Source organism: Neomonachus schauinslandi, chromosome 1, assembly GCF_002201575.2.
Source record: "Neomonachus schauinslandi chromosome 1, ASM220157v2, whole genome shotgun sequence".
NCBI classification, from domain to species: Eukaryota; Metazoa; Chordata; class Mammalia; order Carnivora; family Phocidae; genus Neomonachus; species Neomonachus schauinslandi.
In genome coordinates, this window is record NC_058403.1 from 111,801,776 (window position 1) to 111,826,786 (window position 25,011).

Below are 25,011 nucleotides of genomic sequence, written 5' to 3' on the forward strand. Positions count from 1 at the left end.
AAGCATGGAGGCCTTTTTAGGGACCAGTGAGATCCAGCTAGACTGGAACAAATGGAGCAGTGACAGTTTGTGGGCAAAGCTCAGAAAACCTGATAAATCAGGACAGGTATTTTGTTTGGGAGGCAATAATAATTATTTTAGTGTTGCACTTAGGACAGTTAACCTGAACTGGAATGAGTAGAGACCAGTGAGGAGGTATTGTGAGATGAAAGCCTGAACTTGTGTAGGGTCACCACACTGGGAATATCTTTGGGGGCTTTATGTCAGAAACACTGGAATGGAAGAGTCACAAAATCTGATAAAAATGATTGAGATTTCAGTCTGGGTAGCTGAAAACAATCCACACATTATTAACAGAAATAGGAACTCAGAGAGGATAGTGATGGTGAAAAGAAGAGATAAAGGAGGGAAGACAAAAGGATGTTTAGCATCAGCCACATTTAGGAAGTAGCTTGTCAAAATGAATTTTGAAGGTATTGGCAGAAATATTATAGGTGCAATTGGCTTGCGCACATTCAGGATCATTATATTTTCTTGGTGGATTGATCCTTTTATCTTTATTAATGTCCCTCTTTGTTTCTAGCAAATTTCTTTGGTCTGAAATTTACTTTATCTGATATTTAATATGACCACTTCTCCTTGATTAACATTCACATGGTATATCTCTTTCAGGCCTTTCCATTTCAACCCGTCTTATATTTAAAATGAGTTTATTGCAGACAGTGTATTATTCAGTTGTATTTTTTTAAATCCACTCTGCCAATCTGTCTTTATTTAATATCTTTAGGTAAATTATTGATATGACTTAAATCTGCCATCTTACTGTTTGATTTTTATTTGTTCCATCTGTTTTTCATTCTTCTATTTCTCTTTTATTTACTTTTTCTGGTTAAATGAACGTTTTAAGGATGCCATTTTGATGTATTGATTTATTTTTATTTTATTTTTTAAAAGATTTTATTTATTTATTTGACAGAGAGAGAGCACAAGCAGGGGGAGCTGCAGAGAGAGAGGGAGAAGCAGGCTCCCCACTGAGCAGGGAGCTGGACATGGGGCTTGATCCCAGGACCCTGGGATCATGACTTGAGCCAAAGGCAGATGCTTAACCAACTGAGCCACCCAGGTGCCCCAGTTTTGATGTATTTATAATAACATTTTTGAGTCTATCACTTTGTGGAGTTTTCTTAGTGGTTGCTCCAGATATTACAATATACATATATAATTTACCATCAGCTGATATCAGTGTTTTACCATGTCAAGTGACATATAGAAATCTTACTTGCATTTAGGTTCTTTTTATCTTCCTACTTTTTAAATATAATTGTCTTGAGTACTTCTGTACATGCATTGAAGATCACATCAAATGGAGTTATATTTTGTGACTCCACCATCTTGAAGAGATAGTTATTCATTCACTCACTCATTCATTCATTCATTCGTTATCTAATCCATTGTTCTTGCTTCCTTTCTACAGTTTTAAGGCTTCTCCTGTTATATTTCTTTCTTATTTGGAGAGCCTCCTTTAGCCATTTTTAAAGGGTAGATCTTTGGGTGATGAATTCTCTTAAAGTTTTCCATTGTCTGAGAAGGTCTTCATTTCCTCTTCACTTCTGAAGGATATTTTTGCTGAATATAGAATTTAGGGTTGGTAGTTCTTTTCTTTTAGCACTTGAAAAATATTCTCATTTCCTTTTGGTTTTCCATGGTTTCAATAAGAAATCTGTCCTTTGAATTGTTTTTCCCCTCTAGATTGTTTCTCTCTGGTTGCTTTCAAGAGTTTTTTCTTTGTCTTTAGTTTTCAGAATTTTAATTATGAGGTACTCGATGTGAATTTCTTTGAGTTTATCCTGTTTGGCATTCACTTAGCTCTTTGGTATGTGGGTTTATGTTTTTAGGAAATTTTATAAATTTCAGTCTTTATTTTTTCATATATTTTTTCCATTCTCACTCTCCTTCTCCTCTTCTGAGACTTTGATGATATGAATGTTGGATCTTTTGTTACTACACCTCAGGTCCGTGAAGCTTTGCTTATCTTTTTTTCAATTTGTTTTCTCTCTTCAGATTGACTGAATTCTTATTCTGTCTTTAATTGATTCTTCTGTCCATCATATTCATTCTGCTATTGAGCCCTTCCAGTGAGTTTTTAAGAATTCAAGTTATTGTATTTTCTAGTTCTGTGATTTCCATTTGGTTCCTTTTATATCTTGCATTTTTTTGGTGAAATTTTCTGTGTTTTCATTTGTTTCAAGGCTATCTAATTACTTGTTGAAGCATTTTTTATGATGGTGACTTCAAAATTCTTATCAGATAATTCCAACATGTAAATCATCTCAGTGTTGGTATCTGTTGATTGTCTTTTCTCATTCATGCTGTGATTTTCCTCATTTTTGTTGTGACAAGTGATTTTTCCTTTTATCCTGGACATTTTGTCCATTATGTTAAATTTTAAATCTTAACTGAAATCTACTTTATCAGTCATTCATCCTGTTTAGATTTAGCATGCAGGCCCTGATCTTCTTTTGTGACTTATGGTTCCAGTGACAATATGGTTTTCAAAATCTTTGCATGGCTATTTTGGTCTGGTTGGTTCCCCTGGTGCGGCTGGTTTCCCATTGATTGCTGCAGGTAACTATTGCGTGGGTGGAAGGTGGTCCCCCTAGCTTGGCCACCTGGTGCCCCTAGGTGGCAAATGAGGGCTCTAGCCTGCAGGATAGAGAGTGCTTCCCTGATGAGGAAGAAGCAGTTCTCTCTGAAGAGAGAACTCTGTGTGGTATGTGTGTAGTGTACCTGTGTTTTTTGAAAATGTCTACTTTTAGAAGCAGTCAGTAGAGACAGAGTAGAAAAGAAGAAGGAGGTGGCAATCCAAGAGTTCATTGTTAAGGAAGGCAAAGGAATGGCAAGAAGAAGGGATATCAACAGGGTCCAGTGTTGTAGGGAGTTTGTGGAGCCTGTGAGCTGAGGTAAGTGTATTGGCTTTAGTGATCAAGAAGGCTGTCATTTTTAGTTAGAGTTGGGTTTAAGTTCATTAGAAAAAGGCACATAAAGTAAGAGTTTGGTAGCAATAGAGGTAGGGTAAGTAGGAATTATGTCTTATATGGTGATTTAGAGTGTACTAGGCATTTTAATAAATTTGGTCAATTTCTAGTTGTACTAGCTCCCCATTTGCAGTTAAGTAAACTATTGTGATTTAAAAGAGTTAAAGAGTGTGGCTATTTCACTTTGACAAATTTGCTTTATGTGGAATTTCTCATTAAGATTAATAGTGGTTGTTGAGAATATATACAACTTGTGGTTCTTCATAATTGTGTGATGTTATTGAGTGTAATACATTTTCTTTTTTCTTTTTTTTTTAAAGATTTTATTTATTTATTTATTTGACAGAGAGAGAGAGACACAGCAAGAGAGGGAACACAAGCAGGGGGAGTGGGAGAGGGAGAAGTAGGTTTCCCGCTGAGCAAGGAGCCAGATGCGGGACTTGATCCCAGGACCCCGGGATCATGACCTGAGCTGAAGGCAGATGCTTAACCATCTGAGCCACCCAGGTGCCCCTACATTTTCTTTTTTGATACCACTTTTTGTATCTTCAAAACCTTAACTTTGCAAACAAAAACTATATAAGGCACGAAATAAATGCAACACTGAAAGCTTTTTACTTGTAAGAATACATGTTTATAGAACTTAATATTTTGAACATGATACTTAGCCTTCTATTTATCTACATCTAAACCTACTAAAATATGTGTATATATTTATAAAATATAACCACTTGCTAAATACCAGGTACCCTTTTAAGTGCTTCATGTATATTAACTCATTTCATAAATTCCTATCACGACCTTAGGATTTAAGCACCAATTGCTGTTTTACAGAAGAGGAAATTTAGGCCCAGAGGGATTGAACAGTTTGCTCAAAGACACTAGCTAGTACATGGTTGAGTCAGGAATCAAACCCAAGCTGCATGTCTTTAGAGTTTGTGTTATTAAACATTGTACTATACTACCTACTGTATGTCAATCTATAGTCCTCCCAGTAAAAAGTCTTCTTTGAGTTCTACAAGATAATTTTTTGTTGTCGACAACATTTTCTTAATATATTGTCATTAAAAAAAATTCTACACCTTTCAAGGCACATTAGGTGCAAGGAACTTACTGTAATACAATCAAAACAAGTCAAAATAAAACTGAACCAAACTGGGAATCCGGTTTCAGCCCACAGGAATCTACATAACATAATGCTGGTGGCTTAACATGTGTTTTTCAAAAAAAGCATTATTGACATGCATTAAACATAATGATCGGCACTTTTATGTCAATACTAAGTGAAAGTTTTATTTGAAGCAAGAGCTAAGCTAGAGGTGTGTGGGCATAAATTGAAATATTTTCTCTGCATTTTTGTTGCGCCTTAATATAATCTCAGCTTGAATGTCTTAGTAGATAGAGATTGGGTGTTGTGAGCTACAAATGTGAGGTCTTGATTTTCTGTTTTTCAAAATTCAGAAGTGGTACAGAGTGTGGAAAAGAGTACCGGGTTGAGATACAGGAGCAGATCTAGCAATTTGGTGTGTGGGGAAGGCAACAAGAAAGGCACTTTGAAAGTAACTTCCCCCCCCTCTTCATTTTTCCCTTCCTGCTATCTTTTTTTTTTTTTTTTTAACATATAATGTATTGTTTCAGAGGGGGAAATTGGAGGGGGAGATGAACCATGAGAGACGATGGACTCTGAGGAACAAACTGAGGGTTCTAGAGGGGAGGGGGGTGGGAGGATGGGTTAGCCTGGTGGTGGGTATTGAGGAGGGCATGTACTGCACGGAGCACTGGGTGTTATACGCAAACAATGAATCATGGAACATTACATCAAAAACTAACAATGTAATGTATGCTGATTAACATAACATAATAAAAAAATAAAGCAAAAAAGAGTAGCTTTTTAATTTATGATGTGACTCACAGAGGGATGATATTAATGATGCAAGCAATCTGTTCCTATCAATTCAGTGAAGTGTTCTTACTAACTAGATACTATATTCAGTTATTTCTAAGATGATAAGGATTGGATAGGTCATCAATATACAAATGTAAACATTTCACAATCTTTTACATCAGTTTCTGTGCCATCTAAATATTGCTGCTTTGTGACAAAGTAGTTGGTATACCATTTGATTCTGGTCTGGAATGCCGATCTTTGTTCCTGTTTTTCTCCAAATTGATAAAATCTTTCTGTATCTTATTTTTGTAGTCTATAAATGAGGGATTAAGCTTAGACCAGTGGTTCTCAAACCTAGTTTCATCTTTGAATTACTTTGGGTACTTTAAAAAAATGCAGGTGACTGACCCCCACCACAAACTAATGAAATCAGAATTTCTGTGGGTGGGGCTAAATCATCCACATATTTTAAAAGCTCAGCTGATTCTGATGGGAAGTCAGGCTTGAGAACCATGAATTAGATCATCTCCTAGATTTCCTCCTGGTTTCAAATTTTATGATTTTTATTTATTTGCTATATTTGCTTCTTATGTTCAAATTGCATACTTGTTTTTTCTGGAGGTCAGAGCTCTCTCCATAATTTGGGTTTAAAAATGTTCCCTCAGCCTTTTCTTTGGTCTCCATCAAATCAAAGGGAGAAAACCACTAGCAAATGCTATAGATGCTTTCCCTGCGTCCTGGGACTTGTTAAGTGACAACCAGGGTGTTGGAATGACTAAACTTTAATTGTGGGGTGCCCTTACTTTCTGTTCTTACCAAGTCAGCAACACTTTGTTACCCCCTGCTTCTCATGAGTGTTTGATTCAATCAGATGTTTTATTAAAGCATTCACTCCTAAAAATTTTAAACATCTATCAAGCTGCTGCAGCCCTGTCTGGAAGAGGCAATTCTTTCTAAATCTGCATTTCTTTAAGAAAATCTTTTAATATAATTTAAAAAATTTAAGATACTGCTACAAAGTTGTACGGAATAGTAATTCCTCTTCACCCTATCCTCCCACTTTGAAAGTGATACATGGTGGCTTCCAGCCATGGTATTTTTGGCTATCTCTTTCTCCCAGTTAGAATGTAACTTCTTGAGAGCAGTTATTATGTCTTAATTCTTCTAACCTACCTCTCAAAACTCCAAAGTTCTGGGCTATGATGGAGGCATTCCATAAATTCTTGCTCATTAAATTGACTGTGATACAATGCCAGGCATAGCTTTAGTGTGCTCATAATTTGCATATATATGTAAATATACATTGCATATATATGTGTGGAAAGTGTGAGAACAATAATCCTTCGATGTTCTAGTTGCCATTTGCAAAGTGTGTTCCTGTTTGGAACCCTTTGTTCTTTGCTGCCAAGAGTATCTAGCTTGTCTGGTCCTGCAATTTCTCAATATCCACTAAGTAGGCTGCCATTTTAAACTGCTGTTCTAGTCTGTCCTCTCATTCTTTGCTCACTTTTGGTCCACTTACATAGTTGAGTATATCATCTTTTTAGAAAGCTCATTTTCATCCACTTTGTGTAATGAATCTCTAGCATGGCTGTGTTGCAGCAAGAGATCTGTTTGGATACACGCGATTGATTGTGTCACTATACTTTCTCTTCAGCCTTTTAACAAAGACAGTTGATAGGTGATTGCTGATGAATGTTCTCTGGGAATGGGACTTGTCAGGTTTTTTGGTCATTTTTCTAATTCCACCAAAGGAGCTTCCAATAAGTTGGCTCTGGAAGTTGTATGTGATGATTTTGGCATTTTTGAATTCCATAGCAATTAGCAATTTATTGAGGGTATAGACTTTAGTTCCAAGTTAATACTTTTAGCTTGGGTTGAGGAAGTAGTTTATAAGGTGTGGCCAGGTAGAATTATTGCAAGGAATCCATGGATTCACACATACATATTTCTTTTTTTCAATCTACAAATTTAAAAAGCATAATGGAAATAAGTATATGTGTTTGGTGGTGGTGGGTTGTTCATCAGAAGTTTAAAGGTTAGGGGCGCCTGGGTGGCTCGGTCAGTTAAGTGTCTGCCTTTGGCTCAGGTCATGATCCTAGAGTCCTGGGATTGAGCCCCACATCAGGCTCCCTGCTCAGCAGGGAGTCTGCTTCTCCCCCTGTCCCTCACCCCACTCGTGCTCTCTCTCTCTCACTCTCTATCTCAAATAAATATATAAAATCTTTAAACAAATGTTTAAAAATATTGGATGTCATGGCTCTAGAGAGTGATGCAGGCTAGGTCAAGTCTAGTCTTGTGTTTTCAATCCATATTCACTGTTTTTGGATCAGTCAGGGTGCTATTTTAATTGAGCACGTTTATGGGAATTAATTCTGCTGTTGTTCCATGCCCTGCACTGGGCTATATATTTTGTGGTCTGAGAAGAGATATGAAGTGTAATCCATGCTTTTGAGGAATTAAGTTTTGTTAGAAGTTAAAGTTTTGTAAGCAGTTCATTGGGAATTTTCCATTCTTCAATTCTAAGAATTGAAGCGATTTGGAGAAAAGGCCATTTTTAGTGAAGTATTTCTAAACTAACATCAGTGGGATCTTGCTATAAGGGAAAAAACGATTTCACTTCCCAAGGTCTGAATTAATGGTCTTTGGTGAAAAATCAAATGAATTTCTTTTCATTGCTTAAAAATAGAAAAACCTGGTTATTTTAGCTGCAGAAATCAAATGAGAAAGCATTATATACAGTGGTCAAGATCATGGGTTTTGGTTTTGTTGAACTAAATCCCAGGTTAGCCAGTTACAAGTACAGCCTACCTCATAGGATGTTGTGAGATTAATTGAGATTGTGAAATCAAGGGCCAAGCACAGTGCCTGACTTGTCAGAAATCTGTCAGTAATTAAAAAAAATGCACAAAGAAAGTCTAAAAATAGTGAAGAGTAAGAAGTGGTATTTAGACACTAAAACAAAAGCAACAGAACTAGAACCTTTACATCCTCTTTCTTAATCTGCCACACACATTTTAGTTTAACACAATAGGAAGGGGCTGGTGAGAAGGACATGAAACTGGTTTTACATGACCTAAGTGGCTGAAACTTTTGGCCTGCCCATTTTCCTACCAGGAGCTAGGGAAAACTGTCCAATTCAACACCACCACCACCACCAACAAAAACTGTTGAGTTTGCTCCAACTAATTCTTGTTAGTTCCCGTGAGGATAAATGTTGTTGGGGAACAGGAAGGTGGATGAATTAAACCAAAACTTCATCTTGATTCAACAATTTCTACTGACCTTGTAACCTTGTATAATTTGTTTCTAGAAAAATCTTATCCCCCAAAAGGGCAAAATGTATCCCCTAGATTCACATGTAATTCAGAATCATCCATTAAAACTGAAGTTTAAGTTAGCAATTCTACATGTTCTAATCCTAATTTACAAATCCTGAAATTTCTTTAATATTTATAAAAAGAATTAGGGAAAATAACACAGTAAGTACTAGGAAAAACTTACAGATTGTTGATGCTATTGGACCATAGATGTAGCGGGTTTCATATCGAGTTGCTAGAACATCAGTGCTGATCTTTGCAACTTTGGCCTGGAAAAAAAGGGAAATTATGATGAAACTGTGTAAATGTTATTAATTTGTTGGGAATCAAAAAAAGGAAATTTTACTGGTTATTTGACAACTGAAGATCAAAATAAAATCAATGGTTAAATGAGAAATTTATTTTTGGTAAGATATATTGTCATTGTGAAGAATTCTAAATGTGAAATCAGTTATAAATAGTAATGCCATATCTCATTTTGGATTCTATTCTTTCTTTTCTCTCTCTTCTTTCTTTCTCCCTCATTTTTCTCCCCACCCCACCCACTTCTCTGCTTTCTTCCTTTTGTCCGTCCTTCTAAAAAACATATTCTTTCTACTTCCTCTCATATGCTTTTTGGCTGCAGATACTTGTCTCTTCCAAAATCAGTTTCTTCCATGTTCCTGCTTCCTTTGTTTTATGGGCGCCACATTGCCAGAGAACTTTTTCCACATTGGATTTTAGCATGCTGAGGGAAGAAATGTGGTTGACTCTTCTTTAAAATAGTTGTTAAATTAGAGTTTATCTTCCAGGGTGAATGCATTTCATGACCTTTAATACACATTAGTGTTTCATGCTATGAGAATGATTATTGGAATGAATTTTAATGGAATATAGTCACTAACATATTTGTTCCCTTGATGAAGATTTTTAGTTTGTACGTGTAATGTATATAACAAAAAGATAACTTTTTTCTTAATTAATTTAGTGGCTGTGTAAGAACTCTTTACTCAGAATGGTTTGTTGTGTGTATTTGTATTTTTAATCCATAATACCATTTTCCTAAGGGCAGACTGAAATTGCATTGCTGTAGCTTTTCATGAACTAATCAAACTCATGGGTTCAGAGTCTTAGCTATATTGGCTAAATAAATGACTATGGGCCACGTATTGCTTGTATATTTTCTTTGTTGTATATATACAGGTTTTTTTTTTTTAAAGATTTTATTTATTTATTTGACAGAGAGAGAGAGAGAACAAGTAGGCAGAGGCCGAGCAGGGAGCCCGATGCGGGGCTCGATCCCAGGACCCTGGGATCATGACCTGAGCCGAAGGCAGCTGCTTAACCAACTGAGCCACCCAGGCACCCCTACAGATGGTTTTAATGACTGGTTCACATCTCTGCTGCAACTGAAATTAAATGCTGTCATGCTGAATACAATGGATGGAAATCAAAATGACAATTGTGACTTCTTTTTAAAAAATTATTTTTAAAAATAAGAGGCAGTACTGGAACCATAGTTTTTACTGAATGTATTGTATTTATCAGCCCCTCATGGGATCTCGGACACTGAACTTTATCTGGTTTATTTCTTGTCTTTTACAACAATTAAAAATATCCCTTTTTAATGGATATTCACACTGCGGGTTCTTGTGATGCACTGGAACCCATATGCAGAGGTTTTGTTTGTTTTAATCCAACATGATCAAATTAGTTTTCATACAAAGGAAAAAGGATGCATAGTGGATCTTAGTTCTTGAAAGACAGTGTGTTCTCAGTGAGGAAGCTTCATAAACATTCATAATGTTCTTTCTTCGGATAGTAGCAGAATTAATATTGCTTCCAAATTGATGAGGAGGATAAAAATACTGTGGATCTTCTTAAAAATGGTGTTTTAGGGACAGAAATAGATATCTTTGCTGTTCCTATTAGACTTTTGCTGCATGTGGTTTTACAGGTATGTCTATGGTAAATGTTGATATAACAATCTGTGTAGTAATGGAATTCTAGTCTGGATGGCCTAGATATTGTTTCTTACTGGCTTTATCTTAGAATCAGATTGAAAGATTTTATCTCTTTTTATCACATGAAAAATTAATCTAGGAATTATGACTTTTAAGTCTAAGATAAACTTTAAGGTAAACTTTATTAGTTCTTTCCTTTGGTATTAAAATGTGAAATTCTTTCAACATTATGCAGCTGTTCAAAAAGAACAGTTGTTCGCGAAAGTCAATGGCGCAGTCAGTGCATAACCGTAGATTTTTTTCTACATACCAGGTTCTCATGTTTCCGTGGCAGTTTTGATGTATATCCATAGGGAAACAGTAGCATCTGGGAATAGGAGTGGAAGGTGATATAGGCCTTGATTGATTTCAGGTGGCTTCTAATGAAGTCACTGACAGCTTTGGTCTCTTTCTCGGACTCTGGTTCTGGGCCCTGATAGGTATCTGCACATGGATTCCTGGTGTTTGGAAAAGCTGCAGTGGACATGGATGGATGAGATCATAGTCTGCTCCGCATCAGAAAAGCTCCTGCCTCTTCTGACATGGACTCACAAAATGTTTTAAACATTTTCATCTCCCAGGTTTACAGTGCTGCCTCAGTGTTTCTGGTGTCAAAGTCATTGCAGACCAACTTTGTACACACAACTCAGAATGTGACAGACCCAGCCCACTAGAATATTCTTAGCTTTGTTTATTTTGCCTCTGTTTCCCAGGATTACAGGAATAATACACCAGAAGCAGCCCAGGGCCTGGAGCCAGATAGACCCCAGTTCTAGTTCAGCTCCACTCCAACTTGTTGGGGACTGGTGTGAATTACCCTTTTTGAGTTTGAGTTTCTTCAACCCATTTCATCAGGCAGCTCTCACTTAGGGGTAGCTGATATTATCATAATTACTATGGTAGAATAAAATTAAAAGCTGAGGTGGTATTTTCAACCAAGTTAAGTAAAGAAAAAATTTATGAATTGGGATAGTGGTAATTTCTCCTTGAATGTATGTAACGATGAAGTCAGATTTGTGTAGCAACTACAGTGTCATCTGATGTAGCAGGCCTCTGCTTATCATTGCATTTCCATTAAACCTTTTCACTTTCTTTGCCCCAGCTGTTTCTTTTCACTAAACATCTGAGGAACTATCTGTATGCTGGTTTTAACCACCGGTACTTCTCAGCTTTTATCAGACCAGGAAGAGGAGGGACCTGAGACCTCTCTTCAGATTATCTGAATTTTTGTACATCTGGATTATGCCTGAGTTTTAGCAAGCTAGATATATTAAGTAGGAGATGGTTTGATAAACAACCCCACTTCCTCCCATATAACAAAACATTCATAATATTTCTAAGTAGGGATGATTATCTTTTATTTTTTAGATTAGAAAATTAACACTCAGGAGATATGTATTTTTACTGAAATAAGTCAGTGGTTTAATCTGAACACTCTTTTATAGCTATTTTCCTTGAGATCAAGTGTACTACTCACAGTTCCACGAGACATTAAAATTCCTGTTGAGGTCAGTGCCGATGCATTTGGAGTTTTGGTTCTTGGAACGATTTTTTCTCCACATGCGGTTCTGCAGGATTGAATGATGGAAGTGTTTACACCAGATCAGTTTGCATTTTTCAATTTGATCATTTCAGACCCTCTCTGCAGTGTCTACAGCTTTATTTGAAATCTACCTAGTTAACCTGAGGCTCCTTTTTATAGAGAAAAATATATTGTTTTCCTAGAACTTGTAATATTTTCAGAAACATTGTTTTTTACATTAATATTCTAAGGCCTTGATAAAATAATTTAGTTAGCTTTAAAAACTGTTGATTAGTTCTCGGTACTGGAAAATGATCAATAATGTTCTGAAATTACCTATAATTTAAATTATAACTTCATTACATCCTTCACCATTTATAGATTTCAGATATAAAACAGGCCAAATTGTGTCTGTTGGAGCATAATTTTCAGAAAAGAACTGAATGTGATAGTATCTGTCTGAAAGTTCAGTATTAATCTTATTTAGCAACAATGGGTCAGTAATGCATCCAGTTAAAGGACAGATAGACAGGTAACTGTCACTCATTTATTTATTTTTTGATACATTTATTCCACATCAAATTCTATTACAGATAGATTGGAATATAGTGCCTTTTGCTTTGACATCAGTGTTCAGAATGTCTTTGACTTTTATTTTTAGGTAGAATGTGTTTTTGCCATACTATATAACATACATTTCTTTTATAATTATCGCTCTATTTCATTTTTTTCATTACTAGCTTCAGCAGCAGAAATTTCATATTATTTCAAGGACACCTGCGCAACCAGGAAATCATGCTTGCCTTAGTTTGAAATTGAGATTCTTAAAATTACATTTTTCTGAATTAGAATTAACTGGTTACTCAAACCTTAAACTTAATGCATAATAATCAATGTGCATTAAAGTCAGTAAATACTGTATTGTCCAAATGCAAACAAGAGACTATGGTCTCTTACCCGTGTCCATGACCAAATATATCCATCAACATTGAATACAGGAAGAACATAAAAATTCATTTGGTCCAGGAGTTTGGTCATAATTTTATTTTTTCCATAAGTTTTGGCTGCCTGTAGGAGTAGAAAAAAATTAAGCTATTGGTGTAAAGTTCATCACCATGTGGCAAGCTGTGGCTATAATGGTAATAACTACCATTCCTTTGGTCATTTGCCCAAGATCACATGATTTCAAAGTATTTCCCCTAAATAGCATAAAAATAAGTGACCCATATAAAAGTCACTTTTTCAGACTAGTGAAATTTATTGAACTGACCATTCTTTAAAGGATCATTTAATTGTCAAGACTGTAGCATTCCACATACAGCATGCAAGATATGTTTTATAGGAAGAATGGAGGCCAAGTGAAAAATTAGCTGTACACGTTGCTTTAAATGGATTCGTTCCCTCACATCCTTTAGGTAAATATAGATAGGAATATGTAAATATTGGAGAGGATTCATAAATTAATTATAAATAAGATTAAAGAAAAATGCTCTATTATTAAAAAACTCAAGCATTAGATTGACCAATCAACTCCTTTTCTCCCATCAGATTGAATTTTCTGTAATTATCTATACTTCCTATGGCTACCTAAAATCTCTCTCATTCTTGGAAAATCTCTTCCAGGTACATCTGTTCCAGAGCCAAGGGATTTTTTGTAGTCCTGTCACATGTATTCCTTTATAGGTTGAGTAAGGGGAGCTCTTAGCCCTCAGCTGGAAGAGCTAAAACAATTGCAGGGATAAATCAGTTCTACTGGCAGATTCATTCCTAGTTAAAGCATCCATGCCCAGAAAGGCATTGTCATGCATATTACATCAGCATGTTGTATGCAAAAGCTGGCAGAAAAGAGAAAGTTAAAAGATGGTAGGAGTCAGAATAGGATAGAATGAGAGGAACAACAACTCATAAGCTGGATTTACCTTTTAAAAAACTGAGTTATTTTTCCCTTGGAAAAGAAATGAAGTATGAAAATCCAAGTGCATCATCGGCCAATTAGAGATCTAAACAGGAACTCAAGGTCTGTGCTTTGGGCTCACTGAAGAAAGGCCAAGATTATAGGTTGTAATATGAAGATAGTTTCAGATTGTCCATACTTCACTATAGGAGAAACGATATCATAGCCCCAAAAAATTCTTTTAGTTTTATAAACTGTCAGCTGGAATTCAAGAAGTTTGAAGGAAGGTGTCAATTTTATAAAAACCCCAATGATGAGTAAAATCCAGAGCATTTATTTCCTGACAGCACCAAATGTGGGCCCTTCTAGTTAAGTGGAACTGCACTCATTTGGAAAGGGGTGTTGCCACTCAGTTAAGTGCTGGAGATTTGACAATCAAAGGAGAATTGATTCACTTACCTGATAGACAAACCACTGGCAGAATGCTGGGGAGATCCATTCTCGTGCATGAATGCCACAATCCATAAAAATAGCCTTTCTTCTTTTATCCCTTTTCCCAATCTATTTAAAAATAAACTTGAGATATTATTTTGCATGAGCTCACACATTGATCCTTTGTTGTCCAATAACTCATTCCTATGCTCAAAGCAATTCTTACCCTGTCTTCTGTTGAATAACTGCATATGCACATATTGTTCTCAGGGAGGACCATGGTACATATCCTTAAATGTCTATACATAATTCATAATCTATTACATAGTCTATTTTTAAAAAATATTTTCCTAGTGTCAGAGTTGCTTTTAGGGTTTTTTAAAAAAATCACAATATATTGTTTTTCTTATTTTATTGTTAACATCCTTTGGTCTGAGAAATAGATTATATGCTGTTTCTGTTTCTGCCATTTCCTTCTGTTTTTCTGGCTTCATAAATGGGATGTTTAGCTTCAGGTGGAAAAGATTTTGTAGTTGTTTTTGCAGTGGGGAGGAGGAACAGTGGCTGGATATTTGAAGGGCTGTCCTTTTGAAGAGAATTTAGATTTGTTTTGGGTAGTTGGAGAGAATGAATGGATGGGAATTCAGGGTAAGGAAGGACTTCCCAGTTATTAAGGGCATGCTTTAGGGAACAATGTATTTGGATGTAGAAAAATCCAGCAGCAGCTGAACGGTAATTGTCAGGTCCATTATAGAAGGGAATTCCCCATCAACATAGGGTTGAAATGCTTCATGTACTGTTCCAGGATCCTATGATTCTGTGATACTTAAACTTCTCTTTTCTTCATGACATTTAGTCACCAGCTTCCCTGAATTTTAATGGGTGGAAAACTGTTTTATACACCAGGGACTTCATAAACTCTTCAAATAAAGATATGGGATAAGATATTTGTCTGAGTTTGTCCATTGTGTCCCACAAATGGTTAGTTCAGGGACTTTCTTGGTTCCACCTAAAACCACCTGTCACTTCTATTTTTGAATGGACATTTGGAGCTTATATGTTCTTCAAAAAAATTATAAGGTTTTTATTGTCTCAAAATTCACTAGTTGTGTCACAAAGTAACTTTTAAATTCATATTTTTCCAAAATAATAACAATTAGTAGTTCTTGAATTATTATTACCTTGAGAACATATAGTGGATTATCTTCAATAGTGGTTCCAATTTTAATACGAGAGACCATTTTGGGATGCTTATGCACCATTTTTTCAGTCCAAGCAACAATCTTAAGAACAAAACCAATTTTGAGGAATTAGAATAAAAGAAACTAAATGAGAACAAATGTTAAGGGTTATAGTTTTTTTTTTTGAAGTACAGGCACTTCATACTGTACCTTGTCCCAGTTGTTGTATTTTGCATAGCTGTGCCTGCCTGGGATATCTTCTTTAACATCAAACTGTTTCTCAATCTCTTCTTGTAGATCATGAATCAAGATTCTATTTGACAGGGGAATGATAAAATACACATTTACTGGAGGAAAAGACCCCACAGTTATCTTTCATTTACAGAAATTTTCTTTTCTTCTCTATCTTAGATCAAGTTTGCCCTGTATCATCGTTATTCTACAACCATCTCTTTTAGAAATGTCATGTGTCTGGCTTCCAATCTTCCCATTTATCTAGAGCTGTGCTGTTCAGTATGGTAGTCCAGCCACACATGGCTATAGAGCATTTAAAATAGGGGCTGTCCAAAAAAGAGGTTGCTGTTATGTCAAGTATACACTACATTATGAAGACTTTGTATAAAAAATTATGTAGAACATCTCACTAATGAGTTTTATATTAACTACATGTTGAAATAATATTTTGAAGTCATAATATTGGGTTAAATAAAATATATTGCTAAAATTAATTTGCCTATGGCTTTTTAACTTTTTTAATGTGGCTACTAGAATCTTTAAAATTTTGCATGGGGCTTGCATTATACTACTGTTGGTCAGCATTGATCTATAGTCATTCTCTAACTTTCTGCAAACACACACACATTCACATACACACAACACAGGCAATAGTGGATATTCTTACGCACAAATTTACTGACCATCCCATATCACTTCATACTTTGAGAGCTGGGAGAAACTTGAGTAACAGTAATAGTAGGCACTTACTTAGTACTCACCATGTCCCAGTCATTGATCTAAACCACCTTATGTACATTAACTCATTTAATCTTCACATGAAATTATTATCCTCATTTTATAGATGAGAAAACTGAGACACAAAGTGTTTAAATAACTTGTTTGTAGTTACAGAGCTAGAAAATGCTTAGGCTGATTTGGAGAGGGTGAAATAAGAGGCAGGAAGAATTGTTAGGAGGCTAATTGGGGACTCAGAGCTCTTATGCCTCTACCCTCTTCTCTATTTTCATCTCTATTCCTGAGTTACCGCATCTCATCTCATTGAATTCCATGGCTCTAATCGTTGCCCACATTTGTATTTCCAGTTCTGTACTCTCCCCTGAACCTCCCACGGCCCTAGTTCTTCCCCTACTTCTCCCATGGCTTGTTCATCCAGCCGCCTACCTGACATTTTCACTTGAACATCCATTTGTTTCATATGGGCCAGGTCCTGCTTTACATACCTTATTTTATTTTTATCTTGTTAATATTATCACCATTTTACAGATGGGGACATTGTTGCTTAGAAAGCTTAAATGCCCATAATTAGTGTGTGTTGGGGTTGGGAGTTTGAATGCAACCTTGCTTGACTTTAAGATTTATGTTTCGGAAATGCCATTGTCATCTTATATGTACTCAAATATTTTTGTATATTCTGTCTGTTTGGGGATTTTCTGTTGTGCTCCACTGATCTGTTTTCCTACTCTTGTGTAAGAAGCAAACCATATTTAATTATAGTTTTAATATTTAATGTACTGTCTCCTTATTCTTGCTTCCAAATTTTTGAGTAATTTTACCTGTTCTTAATAAATGTTTGGTCAGAATCATTTTTAGAAATTATGAGAATTATTAGAAAAATATAGGCTTTTCATTAGAATTGTACTAAATTAGGAATAAATTTGAGAAGAACCTTATTAATAATGGACCATAATAAAGCTTTTTGATTCTTCAGTAAAATTTTGTATATTTTGTTTATTCATATATTTTTATTAGTATTGTGAGTGGCTTTTTTTCTCACTGGGCATTTGAACTGGTTATTCATATATTAAAAAAACTTATTGCTTTGGTTACACTTATCTATTAGCCATCTTATTAGTTAAAAAATGATCTTTTCACGTCTAAGAATTTTTTAGTTATGCCTTTAGGGTTTTTTTTGGGGGGGTTTTAGGGTAGTTATTTTTTCTGTAAAAATTATACTTTCTACTTTTTTTCCAATAACTATTTTTTCCCCTTTATTGCATTGGTTAAACTCTCTGAACAATGGAAAATAATAGTGTTGAAAGAGGGCATTCTATTTTTTTTCTGCTTTTAATAAGAAAACCTGTCTTTCACCACTACATATAATGTTGATTGTCATTTGAGATTAATATGGTGGTATCTATTGATATGATCAAATTATTATTGTCCATTGGTGTCTAGTTGCATTGAATTTTATTTATAGATTCCTTAATATGTTAAATATAATGTTGCAGCCATCGGAGATTAACAAACACCCTCACAAAAAGCTTCATTCATCATAAGGAATACATTGGACATAGGTAAAATGACATGTAAAAAAGCAAGCGTGCTATCAGTAGGTGGTAGCTAACAGCAAAAAAAAGGAAAATAAACTACATCGACAGAAGGATTTAGCAAACACAGGGGTCATGTGACCCAGCATATTTTAATAATGTGAATAGCCCTTAAGGATATCCTTCTTTTATAGCACAGTGTGAAAATTCATGTTGGTCATAGTAATTCCTCAACCAAATTAAACTATAGTATTCACTATACTTTATTTTTCAGGATAGAGATCAATGGCTTATAATAGAAACATTTCAGTGAAATATTTAAAATCAAGAATTGTTTGAAGTTGTATTTGAATAGTTTCCTTATTTGGATTATCATAGTTCCAACTGACTTCTTATAAAAAAAGGCATTACTATCATTGATGAAATGCATATGTATTTTCCTTCTGTTAGCAGTAAGTCCTATGTAGGAAGATACTGTCTATTTTTTATCATGCATTCTAATCATTTAGGACAGTATCATGTACTCTTTCACCTCCATGAACCCAATCATAAAAGGAAGTAGTGACCTGGTGGGAAGAGACTCTGTGGCCATTATTGGATTCCAACCCCATTTTGTCTTAATACTTTATGTGATCTTGGATGGATTAACTGTCTCTCTGAGCCTCAGTTTACTCACTTTTACAGTGGAACCAAACATGTCAGTCAGGATTTTGGTGAGGATGAAATGAATTGAAATGTGGGAAGTGATTGGCAAGCCATAGGTACCCAGTGAAGCTCAGTATGACAGTGAAGTTGAGTCACAAAATTGACAACCCCTTCACAGACTTAACATGTCTTTAGCCCAGGCTGGGGAGGTATGTAGTTGTTTGATTCTGATATCTTCAATTTCTTACGATAATGAACTGTGACACTGTAGCACCCACTCTACTTGTCGGTTTTTTCTTGCTGATTGACTGACTGATCTGAGTTTGGAGACAGAAGATAAATGAGGTATACTTCTAATTAGAGTTTATTTAGCACATGACACCAAGCACTACTCATGAATATTGATTCCCATTAACATTACTGACAAACACATTATTATGCACATTATATCTAATTCACTGTATGCTTGGCTTTTTGATTTATAATGAATCTGTGATTTCTCAGAAGAAAAGTTATGACACCAGATTTGGAATCAGGTGTGGCATGTTGCACTAAAACTCACGAAGCCTGAGAGGATTAGAAATTATATTTTGGGTGGTCACTATAGACATAATGAATTGCTTTAATTAATTGTTTTAAGTTCTAAAGAGGGTATGAAGCTTTTGCTCTACGTGCATTTATAGAAGAACCAAGCAAAAAAGAAATTTTATGGTCCCGGAGGTTGATTTGTAAAATAAGGCAGTATTAATTAGTCACAGGAAGCTTGTATCTAAGAATATTTTTAGACTTACACATATCAATTTAGCTCTTGTGATAATAGCAGCAAAAGAAAATTGTGTGAGCTAAAATACGACCTTTCCATAAAGCAGCTGCATGAGGACATCAGAATGGTGCCAGATTGTTGCTGATAGGGACTAGAAATTAAGCCTAAGGCTGGAAATTAAGAACTAGGGCCAGATGTTATTTTTTTTTTAAAGATTTTATTTATTTATTTGACAGAGAGGGAGGCAGCGGGAGAGGGAACACAAGCAAGGGGAGTGTGAGAGGGAGGAGCAGGCTTCCCGCGGAGCAGGGAGCCCGACCAGGGCTCGATCCCAGGACCCCAGGATCACGACCTGAGCCTAAGGCAGACGCTTAACGACTGAGCCACCCAGGCGCCCCTAGGGCCAGACGTTATTTTCGTGAGCCCTTCCACTAACCAGCAGCCAGGCTTAAGCAGATGAAACCAAATTACTTTCTTCCAAATATTATTTTAGCGCTCCAAGATATGCTTAATTTGTTAAAGAAATTCCTAAATGTAGATGAAAGGATAAATAATTATCATTGAAGATTTAATGATATAAATGGCTAATGTTTATTGAACCTTTCTTATGTACCAGGCATTCAGCTCAGCATGGTATTTACATTTTATCACTTAATCTTCACATCATCACTATTAATTGGGTACCGTTATCACCCCCAAAGGTTAGGTAGAGGTTGCCAAAGTTGACACAACTGTAAAAATGCAGAAGGTGGGATTTGAACCTAGAGGTGTCTGACTTCAGTTTTCCAGCTGTGAGCCATTATACAACAGTGCTTCCAGTGACAAGGAGTGAAATCCATGGGTATTGCCCTCAGACCTGTCGTCTTCTTAGTCTACTGAGTATTGTGCAAAGTTCGCCCAGTTGACCAGCTCTCCTAGAAGGCTGTGTCCCAAGGTCAGGAAGTAGATAAGAAGTTCAGAGAAGAGATAAGATGAATCCTTTTCTGACAATTTCAGGGCTCCCTCCATCTGTTGCTTTTAAAGAGTAACAAATGGAGAATGGAGGCCAATGTATGTGACTGCCATAGGCTCTGGGGTGTGTGTGTGTGTGTGTGTGAGAGAGAGAGAGAGAGAGAGAGAAAGAGAGAGAGAGATGGGGAAGCATATCCCAGGGATGCAGAGTCATTGTTATGGTGTCTTATAAACTAGAGGTCTGGATTGCCTCCCCTCTTCTATGCCCACATTCCAGCAGGATAGGGGCTACTCAAAAAGCATGATTTCAAGTTTCCACAAGATCCCATTTGTCTCCAGTAACTCCCTAATTGGGTTACTGTGTATGCAACTTGGCATTTACTGACATGGATTTCCCAACATTTGAGGCACACTTCTGTGTTGGATAATAAACTTTAAGGCACTAATTTATTCACTAAGAGGGGAAGGGAGCATCTAGTGATAGCCCCTAGTTATCCTCTGTTGTAGAGTGTGTATGTGTTCATATGTGTGTGTGCACTCATGTAAACACACGCATAAGTGGTCTTTCCCTCACTTGCATTAGTAGAAGTAAAGGAACCAGGCAAAGGGCGATTTTATGTTCCCAGTCAATCTTCATGAAACCTCTATGAAACACCCTTTAGAGATGAAGAAAATGAGGTGAAGAGAAGTTAAGTAAATTGTCAATGTTTAAATACCTAACATGTAGTTTAAACGGGACTGGACCCAGACAGCCTCACTGAGAATTCACATTCTTATTTACCACACTTGTCTGCTTTCCACCATGACCAACATCTCTTTGCAGTTTGTAGCAGGTTATCAGCATACCTGTTTTACTCTTGGGCAAGTAATATATAAAAATGTAGAGCAAAAGGAGAAATGAATGGGACAAGACATTAGAATGATTTATTTGATTGGAATACTTATCTGATAGGTCTGTGTGTACACTTGGAATATGAATTTGTGTCTGATCATTATTAGGTAATTAGACATTAATATGAAGTGTCGAGGAGTTGGTTTGGTATAGATTGGTCAGTTTGGTATAGATTTCTTTTGTACTTCCCATATAATCTTATGTGCATCTTACTAAGATTTCACTTAATTGTATCATTTGTTTTGCTTTATTAGTGTTATACCATATATATTAGTAGTTGTTTTCTGAATTACCTTTCATTAATAATTCTTTATTTTCTGATTTTAACTTTTGATCAAAGAAAAGATAATCTAAAATGTATCTGAAATACAAATACCTAAAATGTAAAAAATTTAGTAAAAACACTAGGGTTTTTAACTACTGAATCTAAATATGGTGTCTGCTCCTATAGACTCAGTCCAATAGGTGTGCTTTTCTTTCTTTCTTTCTTCCTTCCTTCCTTTCTTTCTTTCTTCTTTCTTTCTTTCTTTCTTTCTTTCTTTCTTTCTTTCTTTCAGATTTTATTTATTTATTTGACAAGGAGAGCGAGTGAGCACAAGCAGGGGGAGCAGCAGGCAGAGGGATAGGGAGAAGCAGGCTCCCCAGAGAGCAGGGGGAGCCCGATGTGGAGCTCAATGTCAGGACCCCGGGATCATGACCAGAGTGAAGGCAGTCACCTAACCAACTGAGCCACCCAGGCATCCCTTGGGTGTGCTTTTCTTTAGACATTTATTCATCAGTCTGTTCAGGTTTGTTGGTATGTAGGTGTTATTTGTTTTTCAGACTTGGTCTTTTATGATTTTGTAAAAGAGTAAATAAAAATGGAGCAAACATGCTACTTTAAAATCAAATCTGTCTTAGTAATTTAATTTTCTAAAAATTAAAAAAAAGTCACACACAGATACTTTAAACTAAATAGTGGTTTATATGTACTGTCTAATGAAGGGTGTCTAAGTAAATCATTGTGTCAAACCAGCCTCTTAATGTGGTTTTGTTCAGACTGGTGCCTGGGTCCACCAGATGTTTCTGTTCTTAGAACACTCTTCTACTACTGACTGACACCAAGTAACACATATAATTAATATGCAAATAAAATTATCTATATAATTAGTACTTGGAGACAAGATTTAAATAGTCCTTGTCTGCACAGATCACTTTACATATTTATATTTCTGAGGAAGGTAACTATCTAATTATGTGGCTTTCCCACAACGTGGCTAATTTGGACCAATTTCTAGAAATCATGTCCTAATTAGATAAAACTAATTTTTATTTGTATTTTAACACTTTGGTTCTTGATGTAGGTAACAAGGAAGTATTTTGGCATAAGACAAAGTGAAAAACACACTGTATTTGTGAAGTTCTGGATTTACACCTCTGTTTGAGTCAGAATTGTTTCAGCCTAAGAGAGACCTAGAGGTCCAAAGAGGAGAGAGAGGTGCCACCTGCCTAGATATCTTCTGTCACAGTGATTAATTCCATTGTCCACACTCATGTCAAGCAACTAGCTTTTTGTCTACATTACCAGGATATTAAGGAAAACTTAATACTTTATTTTTCTGTTGCTGTTCAGATCAAATTAAACAAAATTGACCAGCTAAAATTTATTTTAGCTTGGGCTGGATACTTTGTAAGAATTAGTTGATCACAGGAATTTGGGTCAGGTCTATACTAATGACGTAAAATAAAGAGTATAATACTTGAGGCACACATTTAAGAAGACTGGCTGTGAAGAAAATCAAGAGACACAGGCACCAGAGGATATATAGGGGGAGGAGTGAGTTCTTTTAGATGAAAGAATCAAGACCATTTGAACCTTAGTGTAAGTAGAGAATCTCTAATGCACTCTAGTTTCTGAGATCTTGGAGGTCCATTTATAAAGTGTCTTTCTAATTTTAATAATACAGTTTGTAAGAACATAGAAAAGCACATATTGATATATTAATTAGAAAGGGTTAAATCTTGATAGAAATTAATTTTGAATATGTGCTCCTCAATTATTAATTTCTACATTTGTTTCATAACCCTCTTGAAATGACAGCAAAAACAAAGACAATCATTAACAACAATCACAAGTAATAGCCTGCTACTTTTTAAGCCATTAAGTCACGAATAAGAATTTTTTACTTCTCTTATATTTGTCTTTCCTTAATTTCAATAGAGTTTATATTTATAAAGGGTATTGTAGCAATAAGAACACAATCAAGTCATGATAAGCAGCAGTAAATCCTGCTCTGCAATATGACATGATATGTTTCAGGCAGAATACGAAGGCTTTTTTAGTTGTAGCTCTATGTTGGGTAGCAGAGGCATGAAATAGCAAGTCAGAAAGAAAGAACTAGTGCTTAGCAGTGTTTTGAATGGTGAAGGTCTCAGTAAAGGGTATTGCTGGAATGACAAGGGCTGGTAGAGTTAAAACAGGACCCCTCAGTACATCAAACACATTTTGTTTTCTATGTTATATGTGGATTTGTGATATTCATCACTGGGCTCCCTTGTTCACTGCCCCAGGGCCCAGACTGTGCATGGCCCATGGTTGGTTCTCAGTGAGTTCTAATTTTCCCTTATTTCTCTGTGGGACCACAATGACTCATTTCTCCATCTTTGGCCATTTGAGAATTTTCTCCTGTTGGATTTAAGTCTTACTCTATTGCATTGCTTTTGCTTTCTCTGAGGAAGAATTTCTTTCATAAAGAATTATTTATTATATATCTTATATTCCCACATCTCTGACTCAAGATGAGCACAGTTATTTGGGTCTCCTTTTATGCAGCAGGAGAATTCAAATTCTCAAGAATTTGGTGCTAGTAGCCACCAGTAGTTCTTGAGCTCTGTGGTGATTATCTGTCAGAGGTGATGAGTGTGGCTAAATTATCCATGCCTGCACAAGTGCACAATGTCCTTCCTAGGAGCTGATTTTTGGAGAGGGCAGCATGGGTGATTGCCCTTCTTGCAGATCAGAACAAAAAGAGATGGAGTTGAGTAGCTCAGTTTGATCTCATCACCCCTGTAAGCAGGCCTCAATAGCCTATTCAAAAGTAACTGTAAATGTTTATCTCATAGAGCTTTCATTTTTTTGGCCCAATTAAAGAATAGTACTTCCCTCTCAATTTCAAGATACTCCAAACTTTGAGTGTCTAACACATTTGAATATTTCATAGGACTTACTCATAGTGCATTTTATTTTGATCCAAGGTAGACTGGATGAACTGGGATTCCTTTTCACTAACTCGGAAATCTACCGTCATATTAACAGCTACGTGGTGGATGGCATCTGGATACCAGAAGTCAAGCTGCGGAGATGAGTTCAATGTTAGTCACAGTTATTTGTTCACCCAACACATATTTCTTAAGAAACACATGTGTCATACACTACAAAAGGAATTTGGGGTTCAATGTAGTTAAGGTATGGATCCTTCTCTCAATAAGCTTATGAGAGTGTGCAAATATACTGTTGAATATTAGGGAGTGGGAGAGATCATTTGTACTGATCACTCTTTCAGGACATAGATAGTATCTATAAATGCAAAAAAAAAAGTAGTTTTTAGTTAATCTGTTTGCTTTTACCATCTTGGGGTTGATTGGGGCTGTTTCACAATTCATTTAGCCATAGACTCTGTCTCTAATTGGGAATATAGATTAAAAATATGGTTCCCCTCACCCTGCCCCTGAGTCAGGCCTCAAAACCAGTTTCCCCTGTAAACTCTGGAATTCCTGGAAGGTTTGTGTCCAACAGAAGGCATAATAATCTCCAGCCCTATTATTTTTCTAGTAGTATGTCCTTGGGCGATACTAAAACTCCTTGAGTTTTAGTCCTTTTCCCTAAGGTATAGGGTTAAGAGGACTCCATTTGGAGTGTTGTAAAGAATGTGAAATGGATATGAACTCTGGGACCTGCAGGCATTTAAAGCTGCTGATTCCCTCCTCTTTTTCTTCCTCTAGCTGAGAATTTCAGAAATTTGG

The 25,011-nt window shown here is 36.0% G+C and overlaps 1 protein-coding gene across 1 annotated transcript in view; it reads right to left on the bottom strand.

The window, feature by feature from the left end:
* The window catches only part of CPA3 (carboxypeptidase A3), a 28,835-nt gene that overhangs the window by 1,678 nt on the left and 2,146 nt on the right, over window positions 1-25,011 (bottom strand). The window contains exons 3-10 of the mRNA XM_021685989.1: window positions 24,217-24,341; window positions 15,465-15,567; window positions 15,255-15,356; window positions 14,097-14,202; window positions 12,705-12,811; window positions 11,703-11,793; window positions 10,497-10,699; window positions 8,428-8,512 (exon numbers count right to left, since the gene is read on the bottom strand). Of these exons, the coding sequence (XP_021541664.1) occupies window positions 8,428-8,512; window positions 10,497-10,699; window positions 11,703-11,793; window positions 12,705-12,811; window positions 14,097-14,202; window positions 15,255-15,356; window positions 15,465-15,567; window positions 24,217-24,341 (922 nt within the window). The remainder of the gene's footprint in view (window positions 1-8,427; window positions 8,513-10,496; window positions 10,700-11,702; window positions 11,794-12,704; window positions 12,812-14,096; window positions 14,203-15,254; window positions 15,357-15,464; window positions 15,568-24,216; window positions 24,342-25,011) is intronic.